This window comes from Salmo trutta, chromosome 21, assembly GCF_901001165.1.
Source record: "Salmo trutta chromosome 21, fSalTru1.1, whole genome shotgun sequence".
Taxonomy (NCBI): Eukaryota; Metazoa; Chordata; class Actinopteri; order Salmoniformes; family Salmonidae; genus Salmo; species Salmo trutta.
The window spans coordinates 12,203,524-12,221,208 of NC_042977.1; the positions used below are offsets into that span (position 1 = coordinate 12,203,524).

Consider the following 17,685-nt stretch of genomic DNA (forward strand, 5'->3'; position numbering starts at 1 on the left):
AGTGAGTGCATAGCTCCTATGGGCGGACGCTGATGTATTTCCACACAAACCACCGCTGCTCTCTCCCAAAGCACTGGGACAGATTTATGGTGCTACTTCACTTATGTGGACTATAGAACAACTTTTCGTGCCTTGGCCTAAGCGAAAAAAGACACAAGGATTCAAAGAAAGGCATGGAAAGTCAAGTATTTCCAAGATGACCGATGGTTTGGTCACCGAATAAGTTATTTTTGTCGCACGAGAGGGAAACTCAAAACAAGGCTGTTTTTGGAGTTCCACCTCCCCTCTCTCCGTAGAGTTTGATTCAAAAGTCGAAAGCCAAGATGGCCGCCGATTCCGTGCAGGTAGGAAAAGTTGACAACTGTTACAATAAACGCGTAAAGTTGTAATGCGCGTTTTCCAATGTAGTAGACTAACTTTATTTTATCGAACATTCGCAGTAGGTTCAAATCTTGAGTTTTATCAATTTCTGAGGGATTTATCCACCCTTTCCCGAAGGACTGGGAATCATGGATTGAGGCCTGGAAAACAATTAGAAGGGGGAAAAAAATCCAGTTTTGCATTATTGTGCACTTGAGCACGCAACATCTGAACTACTGAATTCATCTGCTATAGATGATTTAAATGTAAAATATATTATGATAGTAAAATGTTTTTTTTTTTACATTTTGGTAAACAAAATTGTTCAGAACGAATTGGAAGAACATTTTCCATTTCATATCCCATTTTAAACCGAGACGGTAAAAGTAATGTTCCATTTTAAACTCCTTTGTAAACAGGGACACACTTGAGTCAAGTGGGCGCGTGGTAAAGCCCAAAGGTGTCTATTAAAAAAAACATGGTTTACTTGGTTGGAGCCTAGATTTAACGTAGTTGAAAATAATGATGTTAGCTAAGCATTCATTCCCGTAAACATGCTTGAATTTGTAGCTAATCATACAATGCAACATTTAGAAACCTCAAGTGGCTGACTGAAAATAAATGAGAAAGTTTCAATCTGTTTTTCGCCTCTGAACTGTAACAAATTAGTCAGAAGAAAGGTTGTGGTCACCACTGCTGTCACTGGGATGACGTCACCTGTCAAATCTGCCAATTTGTATCGGAAAAAAAAGAATACATGTCCATCAAACAACAATGTAGCCTTGAAGCATAATGATGTTTTCTGACCATGCAATTTAGTAACTTTGTATGGTTCCAAACATAACTAAACTCTCTCCTAAACATTTACATTTGAAGACATTAACCTGTGAAAATGTTGCCTTTGTTTGCAGTTTCTATAATTAGATTGAAGCTGGAACACTGTTTGGAACCTTATTTGCACCCATGAATGCAGACTAGTCTTTGCAGACATGATTTCACAAGACTCATATTCTTAAATGGGTGACGGCTGAGATTGTTTGGACAGTGAGTGGAAGGCTCTTGTATTTGTCAAGTTAATTATGCTGCTATCGGCCACTAAACAAAATAGTCTATTTGGAAACTATTCAGACCCCTTGACTTTTTCCACATTTTGTTATAACGAAAAATAAATAATAATCAATCTTCACAAAATACCCCATAATGACAAAGCAATTTATTTTACATATATATATATATATATCTTATTTACATAAATATATATCTTATTTACATAAATATTCAGATGCTTTGCTATAATACTCTCAATTGAGCCCAGGTGCTTTCCGTTTCCATTGATCATCCTTGAAATGTTTCTACAACTTGATTGGAGTCCACCTGTGGTAAATGTAAATTGATTGGACATGATTTGGAAGGCACACCTGTCTATATAGGGTCCCACAGTTGACAGTGCATGTCAGAGCAAAATTCAGTCCATGAGGTCAAAGGAATTGTCCATAGAGCTCTGAGACAGGATTGTGTCAAGGCACAGATCTGGGGAAGGGTACCCCAAAATGTTTTGCAGCATTGAAGGTTCCCAAGAACTAAGTGGCCTCCATCATTCTTAAATGGAAGAAGTTTGGAACCACCAAGACTCTTCCTAGAGCTGGTTGCCCAGCCAAACTGAGCAATCGGCGGAGAAGGGCCTTAGTCAGGCAGGTGACCAGGAACCCGATTGTCACTCTGACTGAGCTCCAGAGTTCCTCTGTGGAGATGGTTGTCCTTCTAAAGGTTCTCCCTTCTCTGCAGCATTCCAGGAACCAGGCCTTTATGGTAGAGTGTGATCTGATCAGTGTCTGTGTTAGTAGGCCATCAATAGAAGAACAGGAACTGGCATTAGCAGCACCAGCAGTTAGCAGTGCACGCATTGGGTTAGGTAAAGTTAGTCTTACATAATAACCATAGAAAAATAAATGAAAATGGATTGCAATTTATGATCCTAAGGGGAATATAAAGAAATTAAAATAATCTGGGATAATAAAAAAAATCTGTCATGAATAAAAAATGGTCAACGTCACCCTTTGTTTAGAGAAATGCAACGAGTTAATGAGTTTACAGCAGCAAAACAATGGATTTGGGGGCATTTTGGGTTCAATAGTGGTCCAATGATAGCAAACATATGACATTGACAAAAGCACCTGAATGAAATGGTCTCTCGCCAATCTAGAGAAAATAACAAAAGCTGAGAGAAAAATGTACAAATGGCTCATTAACACTCTACCAAAAGGCACCTAAAGGACTCTCAGACCATGAGAAACAATATTCTCTGGTCTGATGAAACCAAGATTGAACTCTGGCCTGAATGCCAAGTGTCACGTTTGGAGGAAACCTGGCGCCATCCCTACGTTGAAGCATGGTGGCAGCATCGTGCTGTGGGGATGTTTTTCGGCGGCAGGTACTGGGAGACTAGTCAGGATCAAGGCGAAGATGAACGGAACAATGTACAGAGAGATCCTTGATGAAAACCTGCTCCAGAGCGCTCAGGACCTCAGACTGAGGCGACGGTTCACCTTCCAACAGTACAATAACCCTAAGCACACAGCCAAGACAAAACAGGAGTGGCTTCGGGACAAGTCCTTGAGTGGCCCAGCCAGAGCCCGGACTTGAACCCGACCGAAGAGACCTGAAAATAGCTGTGCAGCAATGCTCCCAATCCAACCTGACAGAGCTTGAGGATCTATGGGAGAAATTCCCCAAATACAGGTGTGCCAAGCTTGTAGCGTCATAGCCTCGAATCTTCTTGGATCACTGCCAAAGGTTCTTCAACAAAGTACTGAGTAAAGGGTCTGAATACTTATGTAAATGTGATATTTCATTTAAAAAAAATGTTTTTTATACATTTGCAAAAATTTCTACAACTATTTTTGCTTTGTCAATATGGGTTATTGTATGTATATTGATGAGGGGGAACCCCCACCCCCAATTTCATCAATTTTAGAATATGGCTGTAACGTATCGAAAAGTGGAAAAAGTCAAGGGGTCTGAATACTTTCCGAATGCACTGTAACTAGTGTAGGAGTGACGAAGTTGTGTTATTGCCAATAAACTATGGCCACAACCTCTTGCTCATCAGTAGTTTGTGTCTTGTCGTAATCCTGCCAAGAAAGACAGGCGAACCATGCACTATTCCCAGGTCTCACTGCACAGTTTGGCTTGTGACGTAAGAGCAACACATCCAGTTAGACATGTACCGAAACCTTGATGACAAGTACGTATTTTGTAAACCTCCCGCTTTGGGCTTAATGTGTCAGTGTGTAGTTCATATGTGTATTGTCAATAAGCAGAATTGCTGTCTTACCTCAATTAGCCATGAATTCCCTAGTTGGAAAGCGGCTGTTTTCTAGAAGCTGTGCGGTGCCATTTTCCCAAAATGTTCCCCCACTTGGGCCAGCCCCCTAGCACTTAGAGTTTCAGCCAATGAACTTCTGCCCCTCACCATTTGAGTGACAACTAGAAAGACACAGCACACACAGCAGAGAGAAAGCAATGACGTGGTGTGCATATCTGCACATACAGTACCAGTCCAAAGTTTGGACACACCTACTCATTCAAAGTAACCACCCTTTGCCTTGATGACAGCTTGGCATTTTCTCAACCAGCTTCATAGTGCCCTCAAAGCTCATCACTAAGCTAAGGACCCTGGGACTAAACACCTCCCTCTGCAACTGGATCCTGGACTTTCTGACGGGCTGCCCCCAGGTGGTAAGGGTAGGTAACAGCACATCTCCCACGCTGATCCTCAACACGGGGCCCCTCAGGGGTGCGTGCTCAGTCCCGTCCTGTACTCCCTGTTCACTCATGACTGCACGGCCAGGCACGACTCCAACACCATCATTAAGTTTGCCGATGACACAACAGTGGTAGGTCAGAGACTGGGCCGTGTGGTGCCAGGACAACATCCTCTTCCCTCACCATGTTCAAGACAAAGGAGATGATTGTGGACTACAGGACAAGAGGACCGAGCACGCCCCCATTCTCATCAACGGGGCTGCAGTGGAGCAGGTTGAGACGTTGAAGTTCCTTGGTGTCCACATCACCAACAAACTAACATGGTCCAAGCACAACAAGATAGTCGTGAAGAGAGCACGACAACACCCATTTCCCTCTCAGGAGACTGAAAAGATTTGGCATTGGTCCTCAGATGCTCAAAAGGTTCTACAGCCGCACCATCAAGAGCATCCTGACTGGTTGAATCACTGCCTGGTATGGCAACTGCAAGGCCTCCGACCGCAAGGCACAACAGAGGGTAGTGCGTACGGCAGAGTACATCACTGGGGCCAAGCTTCCTGCCATCCAGGCTTCTTAACAGGTTCTACCCCAAGCCTAAACTCCTGAACATCTAATCAAATGGCTTCCCAGACTATTTGCACCCCCCTCTTTTACGCTGCTGCTACTCTTATTATTTATGCATAGTCATTTTAATAACTCTACCTACATGTACATATTACCTCCAATTATCTCGTCTAACCAGTAACCCCTGCATATTGACTCTGTACTGGTACCCATGTATACAGTTGGTTAGGACATCTACTTTGTGCATGACACAAGTAATTTTTCCAACAATTGTTTACTGACAGATTATTTCACTTATAATTCACTGTATCACAATTCCAGTGGGTCAGAAGTTTACATACACTAAGTTGACTGTGCCTTTAAACAGCTTGGAAATTTCCAGAAAATTATGTCATGGCTTTAGACGCTTCTGATAGGCTAATTGACATCATTTGAGTCAATTGGAAGTGTACCTGTGGATGTATTTCAAGGCCTACCTTCAAACTCAGTGCCTCTTTGCTTGACATCATGGGATAATCAAAAGAAATCAGCCAAGACCTCAGAAAAAAAATGGTAGACCTCCACAAGTCTAGTTCATCCTTGGGAGCAATTTCCAAACGCCTGAAGGTACCACATTCATCTGTACAAACATTAGTACTCAAGTATAAACACCATGGGACCAGGCAGCTGTCATACCGCTCAGGAAGGAGACGCGTTCTGTCTCCTAGAAAGGGACGTACTTTGGTGCGAAATGTGCAAATCAATCCCAGAACAACAGCAAAGGACCTTGTGAAGATGCTGGAGGAAACAGGTACAAAAGTATCTATATCCACAGTAAAACAAGTCCTATATTGACATAACCTGAAAGGCTGCTCAGCAAGGAAGAAGCTACTGCTCCAAAACCGCCATAAAAAAGCCAGACTACGGTTTGCAACTGCACATGGGGACAAAGATCGTACTTTTTGGAGAAATGTCCTCTCGTCTGATGAAAAAAAATAAAATAGAATTGTTTGGCCATAATGACCATTATGTTTGGAGGAAAAAGGGGGAGGCTTGCAAGCCGAAGAACACCATCCCAACTGTGAAGCACAGGGGTGGCAGCATCATGTTGTGGGGGTGCTTTGGTGCAAGAGGGACTGGTGCACTTCACAAAATAGATGGCATCATGAGGAGGGGAAATTATGTGGATATATTGAAGCAACATCTCAAGACATCAGTCAGGAAGTTAAAGCTTGGTCGCTAATGGGTCTTCCAAATGGACAATAACCCCAAGCATACTTTCAAAGTTGTGGCAAAATGGCTTAAGGACAACAAAGTCAAGGTATTGGAGTGGCATCACAACGCCCTGACCTCAATCCTATAGAAAATGTGTGCGAGCAATGACGCCTACAAACCTGACTCAGTTACACAAGCCCTGTCAGGAGGAATTCACCCAATTTATTGTGTGAAGCTTGTGGAAGGCTACCCAAAACGTTGGACCCAAGTGAAACAATTTAAAGGCAATGCTACCAAATACTCATTGAGTGTCTGTACATTTCTGACCCACTGGGAATGTGATGAAAGAAATAAAAGCTGAAATAAATCATTCTCTCTACTATTATTCTGACATTTCACATTCTTAAAATAAAGTGGTGATCTTAACTGACCTAAGACAGGGAATTTTTACTAGGATTAAATGTCAGGAATTGTGAAAAACTGAGTTTAAATGTACTTGGCTAAGGTGTATGTAACCTTCCGACTTCAACTGTATATCCTCGCTATTGTTATTTTACTGCTGCTCTTTAATTATTTGTTACGTTTTTTTTCCTTCTTAACTGCTTTGTTGGTTAAGGGCTTGTAAGTAAGCATTTCACTGTAAGGTCTACACATGTTGTATTCGGCGTATGTGACAAATACAATTTGATTTCAATTAACAGTCAATCATTACTTTAAGACATGAAGGTCAGTCAATGCAGTAGCAAAAACCATCAAGCGCTATGATGAAACTGGCTCTCAGGACCGCCACAGGAAAGGAAGACCCAGAGTTACTTCTGCTGCAGATGATAAGTTTGTTAGAGTTACCAGCCTCAGATTGCAGCCCAAATAAATGCTTCAAGTAACAGACACATCTCAACATCAACTATTCAGAGCAGACTGTGTGAATCAGGCCTTCATGGTCAAATTTCTACAAAGAAACCACTACTAAAGGACACCAATAAGAAGGAGAGACTTGCTTGGGCAATGGACATCAGACCGGTGAAAATCTGTCCTTTGGTCTGATGAGTCCATTTTTTTGATTTTTGGTTCCAACCGCCGTGCCTTTGTGAGACGCAGAGTAGGTGAACGGATGATCTCCGCATGTGTGGTTCCCACCGTGAAGCATGGTGGAGGAGGTGTGATGGTGTGGGGGTGCTTTGCTGGTGACACTGGCAGTGATTTATTTAGAATTCAAGGCACACTTAACCAGCATGGCTACCACAGTATTCTGCAGTGATACACAGTTCCACTAAGTGAAAACCAGATGGGATCGACAGGGCAATGACTCAACACACTTCCAGGCTGTGTAAGGACTATTTGACCAAGAAGGAGAGTGATGGAGTGCTGCATCAGATGACCTGGCCTCCGCAATCACCCAACCTCAACCCAATTGAGATGGTTTGGGATGAGTTGGGCCGCAGAGTGAAGGAAAAGCAGCCAACAAGTGCTCAGCATATGTGGGAATTCCTTCAAGACTGTTGGAAAAGCATTCCAGGTGAAGCTGGTTGAGAGAATGCCAAGAGTGTGCAAAGCTGTCAAGGCAAAGGGTGACTTCTTTGGAGAATCAAAAATATATTTGGGTTTGTTTAACACTTTTTTTCCCGGTTGTTATTTCATAGTTTTGATTTCTTCACTATTATTCTTCAATGTAGAAAATAGTCAAAATGAAGAGAAACCCTTGAATGACTAGGTGTATCCTAACTTTTGACTGGTACTGTACATGTGATGACATATACATTTATCGGGGACCACTTTTGGCTACTTTCAGAACTACTGGCTAAAAGGTAATATACAAAAGTATCAGAGAATCTCTCTAAACTGACCAGGGTTGTAAATTACACCTGTCATCTATGTATTTGTGATGGACCATCATTTCCAAGCACTGTAGTCTTTTAAATGCTTTAGCCTGGCCTGGAAGTGAGGTTGTTGACCTGATGTAGCCTATGTGACATTTCTGTTTTAAATGCAGCTATCAAACCAAATGTGTTGAAGCCGGTTTAGGGTAATACATTGTGTAAAGGTTGAATGGTGTTCAAGGTTAGTCAGGATTTAAAAAATAAATAACTAAAAACAGTTACCATCGCGCTCTACCATAATCCCAATAGTCTTGGTTTCTAAAGTCAGGCTTTTGGCATAAGTTAATGTCTGCCTTACCAGCTTTTCCATTGTCCCTCAAATTTAATTGAGCTTTTGTTGACATTTGAGTTGAAGACTATTTAGCCTGCTAATAGTGGAAATTCATACTTTTTATGTTAGCTTTGGTTTCGCTGCATGTTTTAAGGTGACATTATTTTAGGTGCGTGAGAAATAGGCTATTCTAACATATTAATGAGTAAGGACACAAGCTTTTATCATTTTCGATGATTAAAACTCCTATGCAAGCCTGTCAAATTTCAGTGTTCTCCTCGGTCAGTTCGATTTTCTTAGCTATTTTGTTGCTTAGAGGGAAGAATAAGGCTGGTCTGCGTCTTTGTATTGTGTTCAGTGGTAGCCTAGTCAAACAGAGTTACGGCAAAACCAATTGGGTTGAGCTGTCTTTTTACCTCTTCCAGGAGTTGAGTTGTTTACCTATGAGTCATACAAGGAGGCGGAGCCTGTCTCCCTCTGGACTGGAATGTACTATAGGCCTCAGCATTGCATATTTCCTCTGTAAAGCACCTTTATGGGAGGAAAGGGTGGAGTTAAAGATGGAGAAGTTTTGGCCACTAGCCAGCCAAAACAGGGAACTACCGTGCACTCTAATGCCAAACACACACTAAGCCAGTTTTTTTTTTAACTCTAACTGGGTCAATCAGTGCATATCAATTAGGCAAAATAAATGTTGGCTACTTTGACACAAATACAATAGCTCAACGTTATTCCATTGGCTGTTGGTTGAAACGCGGTGCTTGCTTGCACTACCAAAGTAGTGGACTAGATTCTTTCATTAGCCATACACTGAACAATTATCAGTACTAAAAGCTGTAGACGGCGTTGGGAAGCGACCTTGGCAAAAAATGACGTTACGAACTCTTTCCCAGGCTCCCAATCTTAACCTTACAAGAAGCCATTTACATGTAGCTGTACACAACTGCAAGCCACCTCCCACTCCCTCACACGTCGCTCCATGGGGGAGGCCATTGGACCGCTGGCATTTTTTTTTATACCAATGTTTATTTTAAGACTCAGCTCTCTCCCCGGAGTGAGATTAGGTCCCATTCTCGTCTCCTGTGACCTCACAGAGCGCGAGGCTAAGCAGGATTTTGTTGTCCCTCAGACGGTTTGTGTGTGTGTCTGTCTTTCTGTCTGTCTGTCTGTCTGTGAGAGTGGGAAGGGTTGGACATAGAGAGTATGTGTCCAACTGACTTTTGCTTTTGAGTCACCCAGACATGTTGCTGTTGTAGAGGATAACTGTTTTAGAAAAGAAGAGAACTTTACTTATGATATTGTCATGAGAGGAAGAACAAAGCAGAACTTCAAAACATGCATGGACGGGCTTCTGTTGCAGATGTGATGGAGACAAGGTTGATGGAAATCGATGATGTTATGGTAAGGAACATAGATTTGTGTAGGAATAGTAAACTATAGGGATGAGCATTTGAAATGATTTCAGTATTCGAATAATATATTTTTGGGGATATCCGGATAGTTGAAATATATTTGTTTTTTTAAAGAAGTTTTATTTTTGTATAACCAAATCTTTCCTTTTTAATGTAAATGGCATGTTATAGAAGGTTCCAGACACCTTTTTTGTGATTTCACATTTTAGAGAAACGTACAGCAAACAACTTCCTCATCCTTGTTCTGTAGTATGGGGGCCCCCCCAATTTTTTTTTTTTAGCAAAGGCTCCAAAAACACCCTAATACATCAGTTTGGAAACGGTAAAGCTCTCAGTATAGTGATACAAGTCTTTAGCTGTTGTATATATGAAATTGTGTCATTCCGAACTGCAATGTTAAATTCCATTTTGTTGCGACTACCTAGCTAAAGTAGCATTGCTAATTGAGGCTATTTTCCTGCGCTCCCCTTCCAGTGTCTACAACAGCTCCATTCATATGAAACAACAGCCTACCTATTGGTTGGTCTTTCTGATTTAGCCAACTTAATTCCGTAATTTTAATTACATTTTGCTAGTGTTGCACGGTATACCGGTACCACGGTAATATCATGGTACCAAAACGTCATGATACTTATGATACCAACATTTTAGAATACCGTAGTACCGTTTCATATGATACTACTGACTTTTTCAGACCTACCGATATAAAGAACCTGCTGGATTCTATTATAAAATGTTTATAAATTCAGTTTTGTTTGTAGATAATAATATCCACTTCACTTTCATGCACATATCACGTGTGGCAGCTGTAATCAGCCAGCTGCATCCCCTACATGCCCTTACCTAAATCAAATCAAATATATTTGTATTTGTCACATACACATGGTTAGCAGATGTTAATGCGAGTGTAGCTAAATGCTTGTGCTTCTAGTTCCGACCATGCAGTAATATCTAACAAGTAATCTAACCTAACAATTTCACAACAACTACCTTATACACACAAGTGTAAAGGAATGAATAAGAATATGTTCATAAAAATATATGAATGAGCGATGGCTGGACGGCATAGGCAAGATGCAGTAGATGGTATAGAGTACAGTATATACATATGAGATGAGTAATGTAGGGCATGTAAACATTATATAAAGTGGCATTGTTTAAAGTGGCTAGTGATACATTTATTACATCAATTTGTCATTATTAAAGTGGCTAGAGATGAGTCGGTATGTTGGCAGCAGCCTCTCTATGTTAGTGATGGCTGTTTAACAGTCTGATGGCCTTGAGATAGAAGCTGTTTTTCAGTCTCTCGGCCCCTGCTTTGATGCACCTGTACTGACCTCGCCTTCTGGATGATAGCGGGGGGAACAGGCAGTGGCTCGGGTGGTTGTTGTCCTTGATGATCTTTTTGGCCTTCCTGTGACATCAGGTGGTGTAGGTGTCCTGAAGGGCAGGTAGTTTGCCCCCGGTGATGCGTTCTGCAGACCTCACTACCCTCCGGAGAGCGTTACGGTTGTGGGCGGAGCAGTTGCCGTACCAGGTGGTGATACAGTCCGACAGGATGCTCTCGATTGTGCATCTGTAAAAGTTTGAGTGTTTTTGGTGACCAGCCAAATTTCTTCAGCCTCCTGAGGTTGAAGAGGCGCTGCTGCGCCTTTTTCACCACGCTGTCTGTGTGGGTAGACCATTTCAGTTTGTCTGTGATGTGTACGCCGAGGAACTTAACTTTCCACCTTCTCCACTACTGTCCCGTCAATGTGGATAGGGGGCTGCTCCCTCTGCGGTTTCTTGAAGTCCACAAACATCTTCTTTGTTTTGTTGACATTGAGTGTGAGGTTATTTTCCTGACACCACACTCCGAGGGCCCTCACCTCCTCCCTGTAGTAGGCCATCTCGTCATTGTTGGTAATCAAGCCTACCACTGTAGTGTCATCTGCAAACTTCATGATTGAGTTGGAGGCGTGCAAGGCCACGCAGTCATGGGTGAACAGGGAGTACAGCAGCGGGCTGAGAACTCACCCTTGTGGGGACCCAGTGTTGAGGATCAGCGGGGTGGAGATGTTGTTACCTACCCTCACCACCTGGGGGCGGCCCATCAGGAAGTCCAGGACCCAGTTGCACAGGGCGGGGTCGAGACCCAGGGTCTCGAACTTAATGACGAGTTTGGAGGGTACTATGGTGTTAAATGCTGAGCTGTAGTCAATGAACAGCATTCTTACATAGGTATTCCTCTTGTCCAGATGGGTTAGGGGAGTGTGCAGTGTGATTGCGTCATCTGTGGACCTATTAGGGCGGTAAGCAAATTGGAGTGGGTGTCAGGTAGGGTAGAGGTGATATGGTCCTTGATTAGTCTCTCAAAGCACTTCATGATGACGGAAGTGAGTGCTACGGGGCGATAGTCATTTAGCTCAGTTACATTCGCTTTCTTGGGAACAGGAACAATGGTGGCCTTCTTGAAGCATGTGGGAACAGCAGACTGGGATAAGGATTGATTGAATATGTTCCGTAAACACACCAGCCAGCTGGTCTGCGCATGCTCTGAGGACGCGGCTGGAGATGCCGTCTGGGCCGGCAGCCTTGCGAGGGTTAACACGTTTAAATGTTTTACTCACGTTGGCTGCAGTGAAGGAGAGCCTGCAGGTTTTGGTAGCGGGCCGTGTCAGTGGCACTGTGTTGTCCTCAAAGCGAGCAAAGAAGTTGTTTAGTTTGTCTGGGAGCAAGACATCGTGGTCCGTGACGGGGCTGGTTTTCCTTTTGTAGTCCATGATTGACTGTAGACCCTGCCACATACCTCTCGTGTCTGAGCCGTTCAATTGCAACTCTACTTTGTCTCTATACTGACGCTACCTGCTTCTCTCCGTCCGCTCTTCACGTGCGTCTATTCCTCCCGTCAGTTAAAAAAATATATAATTCAGCCTTGATGGCGAGCGGGGATGCAGACCAAGACCCTGATGAGTTTTCAGTAGATTTGTACATTTGTTACATTGGAGCAGCACACAAAGCCAGCAATGTTGATACATTATATAATTTCATCGCCTGTTATAACCAAGAGCACAGACCAGTCTGAGTACACTTTGCAAGTTCACTGTCATGCAGTCTCTGAGTGTCAGAGAGAGAAATGGAGCACCGCTTCGCAACAGGCATGCTTGCACCTTTACAGCAAAGAAAACGTCTTGTCTCTAAAAACTAAAATATGACCCATATTACCTGAGATGCCTTTTTTTTCTTTATTGCGCATTTTATATAATTTCACAAACCAAGTCGCAGGCCATTTTTTTAAAGTCATCCTGGGTCACTAATTATTGGTTTGATAACAAAACAACGTTGTTCAGTCATGTTACCTAGCTAGCTAACAACCTGGCAACTTGACAGTAGGTTTAGGCTAATTTGATTGGAACAGGAAGAAAGGAAAAGGGTCTGCTACTCATGAGATGTGCTTCAAAAGGTATGATTCATATAGGTCTAAAATATACTGAACAAACATATAAACAAAACATGTAAAGTGTTGGTCCTATTTTTCATGAGCTGAAATAAAAGATCCCAGAAATATACCATACGCAGAAAAAGTGTGTTTCTCTCAAATTTTGAGCACAAATTTGTGTACATCCCGGTTACTGAGCATTTCTCCTTTGCCAAGGTAATCCATCCACCTGACAGGTGTGGGTTATCAAGAAGCTGATTAAACAGCATGATCATTACACAGGTGCACCTTTTGCTGGGGACAATAAAAAGTACTAAGGAGTATTTATGTCTGTAATAAAGTCCTTTTGTGGGTTAAAACTCATTCTGATTGGCTGGGCATAGCTCCCCAGTGGGTGGACCTGGCTCCCAAGTAGGTGGGTCTATGTTGCTGGAGGGACCTCCTGACTCCATATACAGTGCATTCGGAAAGTATTCAGACCCCCTGACTTTTTCCACATTTTGTTACGTTACAGCCTTATTCTAAAATGGATTAAATAAAACATTTTCCTCATCAATCTGTCTATATAAGGTCCCACAGTTGACAGTGCATATCAGAGCAAAAACCAAGTCATGAGGTCGAAGAAATTGTCTGTATTGCTCTGAGAGGATTATATCGAGGCACAGATCTGGGGAAGGGTACTAAAACATTTCTGCAACATTGAAGGTCCCCAAGAACACAGTTGCCTCCATCATTCTTAAATGGAAGAAGCTTGGAACCACCAAGACTATTCCTAGAGCTGGCTGCCCGGCCAAACTGAGCAATCAGGGGAGAAGGGCCTTGGTCAGGGAGATGACCAAGAACACGATGGTCACTCTGACAGAGCTCCAGAGTTCCTCTGGAGATGGGAGATCCTTCCAGAAGGACAACCATCTCTGCAGCACTCTACCAATCAGGCCTTTATGGTAGAGTGGCCAGACGGAAGCCACTCCTCAGTGAAAGGCACATGACAGTCGCTTGGGGTTTGCCAAAAGGCACCTAAATGACTCTGACCATGAGAAAGCTCTTTGGCCTGAATGCCAAGTGTCAAGTCTGGAGTAAACCTGGCACCATCCCTATGGTGAAGCATGGTAGTGGCAGCACCATTCTGTGGGGATGTTTTTCAGCAGCAGGAACTGGGAGACTAGTCAGGCTCGAGGGAAAGGTGAACGGAGCAAAGTACAGAGAGATCCTTGATGAAAACCTGCTCAGGACATTTGCCCTAAGCATAAAGCCAAGACAATGCAGAAGTGGCTTCGGGACAAGTCTCTGAATGTCTTTGAGTGGCCCAGCCAGAGCCCAGACTTGAACCTGATCGAACATCTCTGGAGACCTGAAATAACTGTGCAGTGATGCTCCCCATCCAACTTGACAGTGCTTGAGAGGATCTACAGAAAAGAATGGGAGAAACTCCCCAAATAACGGTGTGCCAAGCTTGTAACGTCATATCCAAGAATACTCGAGGCTGTAATCGCTGCCAAAGGTGCTTCAATAAAGTATTGAGTAAAGGGTCTGAATACTCATGTAAATGTGCTATGTTTTTTGATGTTATAAATTTTCACCAAATTTTGAAAAACCTGTTTTTGCTTTGTCGTTATGGGGTATTTTGTGTAGATTGATGGGGGAAGAAATCTATTTAATCCATTTTAGAAGAAGGCTGTAATGTAACAAAGTGGAAAAAGTGAAGGGATCTGAATACTTTCCGAATGCACTGTAGGTTGACCTTTCATTGTAATTCCATTCAAGAAGACTCTCTAAACCTTCCCCAGTTAAGACTGGCCATAATGATGCAGGTCAAGGCCCGTACTAATGCCCAATTCCAAAACAACTCCAAGCTACTAACCCCTAGTCACTTGTGTAGATCTGAAATGATTGGATAGGTATGGGGCCAGAAGTTGTTCCACAGCCTTTAATTTGGGCTCACAATAGCCTAATTTCCCTAGTCGGATCATGTGGTAAAGGAAAAACTCCTGGCCAGCAATGGTGAACATTTCACCTAGCCTGTCAGAGGTCACAGAGCTATAACAATATTGCAATGTAATCATCCTATCCAGTCCTTTCATATCACCACGTGTGATTAAGTGGCAAAGGTGGCCCAATGACCTGTGTTCCATCTTTTGGTTCTTGTTAAAATATAATAAATCCTAGCCATTGACTCAGCTGACCAAAAAAACTGTTAGAGGTTTAGTGGGAGTGAGATTGCTCCTAACCCCAGATCTAGGGTCAGATTATCCTACTGAAAGGCCAAGGTGGGATGAAAAAATATCTGACCACTTATCAGTGGTTAGGGGGCTTACAACCTAACCACTACTTCAAGATGAAGTTCAGCTTCAGGTGGTACTAACCAGAAATGTAGTCTTGATCTCTTGAGAACCGTCGAGACTACATAAATGTTGTCTCAGTCTAGGGCTTCGGTCTTGACTCTATCTATACTACTATTCTCCTTCCAGAGCATCCATTCTAATCCCCACCTCTCTTCTCTGTTGTCCCCCAGGGTGATGCCAGGGGCCAGCTGGTGTCTGAGCGGCTGGGCCTGGGCCACAATCTGGACCTGTCGGACACCATGGTGCAGCAGAAGCTGGACGAGATCAAGGAGCAGATTCGCCGCGAGATTCGCAAGGAGCTGAAAATCAAGGAGGGCGCGGAGAACCTGCGCAAGGTCACCACAGACAAGAAGAGCCTGGCCTACGTGGACAACATGCTGAAGAAGTCCAACAAGAAGGTGGAGGAGCTCCACCAGGAGCTCCAGGAGCTCAATGCCCACATTGTGGTCAAGGACCCCGATGAACTGCTAGGTATGCTTCTTGTTCACTGGGCATGGAGAGGAATTAAGGTTGCAAAACTCTGGAAGCTTTTCCAGGTTTTTCAGAGATCCCGGTTAGAGTATTCCTAGTTAAAGGATTTCCTCCCTGCTTATTTTCTCCAGATTCCAGGAATCCTTCAACAGAAATTTCTGAAAAACCTGGGAATTTTGAACGTGAAACTTATTTTTTTGATATGAGGTGTATGCACTGAACTAAATGCCCCCCTCTTCCCTCCTCAGTCCTGTTTCAGTTCACATTGTGGTTAATGACCCTAACAAACTGCTAGGGACTGTATGGTCCACTGATTCATGGTGAGAAGTGAATTGGGTGGAGTACAGTACCCAAATTCACTTTAGTTTAGGGCTGGGCGGTATACTGTATTTTGCTACAGTATATACCAGTATAGAGGTATTTCAGTGTTTGGTTTGTTCAATGTGACACGCTACTCCGCCGTGTGTAGCGTTCATTTTTCTAGTTTACTCCGCTGTTTGAGTTGTCTATATCCTCTCGCTCTCTCTCCATGAGGCTTTCCACACAGACCAAGCCCCGCGCCGATCAATCAAGGATCGCAGTTAGTGTTGCTCGACCAGAAGACCGCTTGTTCAGTCTGCATGGTCAATGCAGTACATGCAGCATGATGGAAATGATGCAGACAATTACATTGATGGAAACTACAATCTATCTGCAACATTAAATCTGATCTACCCCCTATAATATAAAAAAATGTTAATAAAAAAGGTAAATTGTTGTAGCCGCTAATGCTAACCGCTTGTTAGTGGGCTAGCACGCTAATATATGTACTGATTCAGAGAATCGCAGCTAGTTAATAAAGCCTGATACTAGTGATGGTGGAGGCCTAAATCGGCATGTTTTTTATGCAACATTATATTCTAAATCAAAGAAGAAGAGATGAAGCATGAATAAGGTAGCTACATGAAGTAGCTAAGAGAACATTGAATGTAGCCAAAGGTTATAGGGTCCCCTAGGAAACGGTGACCAACACTTTGGTTCTTAATAACACCTCCCTGGCTTTTTCATTTGTTGTCATGTCACACAACACTGTATTCAAAGTGGCTGTTATTATATTCTAACTATAGAATTATAATAATCATTATATTTCCATGATTCCTACAGTTTCACCCAATTGTTTTGATCTAAATCGCAAGTCAAATTGCAATTGAAATATTTGGTTAAAAATAAGGCCTCTGTTTTTTTTTAGGCCCATATCGTGCAGCCCTACGTGGCAGTGTGGAAATGATCTGAAATGAGTGCAGGAAATGCAGAAATTGAAAATGCTGGGGGAAAAAAAATGTGGGTTGAAGTTTGATTGAAAAGTATAAAACAATCAGAATGCCCCATTTGAAAACACTTAGAATGTACTGAATGTGTTGCCACCCTAGGGTCATGCACTACTTAAAAAAAGCAAATTTAGCAAAACATAAAATGCCATCATAACGTCAAATCAAAAAATATAGTGATATGATATTTTGGCAGCATCCTACTTCAGCTGTGGTATTTCTTGGTACAAGGACACTCACTACATGATACAGCACATAATTACTCATTTGACAGCACCAACACAAGTCTACACAATGCATGACAAATGCACAGGATACACAAATAGGACCTACACACAATGAATGCACTCTTTTGTGGTGAGTCATCTTCTAGGAGCTGACACTGATACATCCCACATTCCTTATTGTGTTATTGCCTCCGTTAGTTACTTTCGAGGCTGTTGGAACCTGCTGTTGTGAATTTGTGCGCAACAATGTTATTTTTTTTTACCGTGTTACTGGAACTGGGGAAATTCATTATTGTGTTGCAGTGGATGGGCAGGGAATAGTTTCTCAAATTGATAATGGGAGAGAAGGAATGGGTTTCTCTGCTGCTATTGCATATTCTACTAGACATTGGAAATGGGGGGGACTTTTCTCTATATAATACTAGTCTTAAGTGGGAACAAATTTAGCCTGACTCATTGATCCCTTATCTGATGAGA

At 42.6% G+C, this 17,685-nt stretch overlaps 1 protein-coding gene across 2 annotated transcripts in view; it reads left to right on the forward strand.

Moving 5' to 3' along the window:
* The window catches only part of LOC115156695 (serine/threonine-protein kinase N2), a 50,353-nt gene continuing 32,668 nt past the window's right edge, over positions 1–17,685 (forward strand). Inside the window, exons 1-2 of one of the 2 annotated variants that reach the window (XM_029704275.1) lie at positions 1–344; positions 15,374–15,674. In XM_029704275.1, coding sequence (XP_029560135.1) covers positions 324–344; positions 15,374–15,674 — 322 coding nt within the window. In that variant the 5' untranslated portion in view covers positions 1–323. Of the gene's footprint in view, positions 345–9,101; positions 9,433–15,373; positions 15,675–17,685 lie in introns of those variants that run through there. The other variant, XM_029704274.1, reaches the window with a different exon arrangement.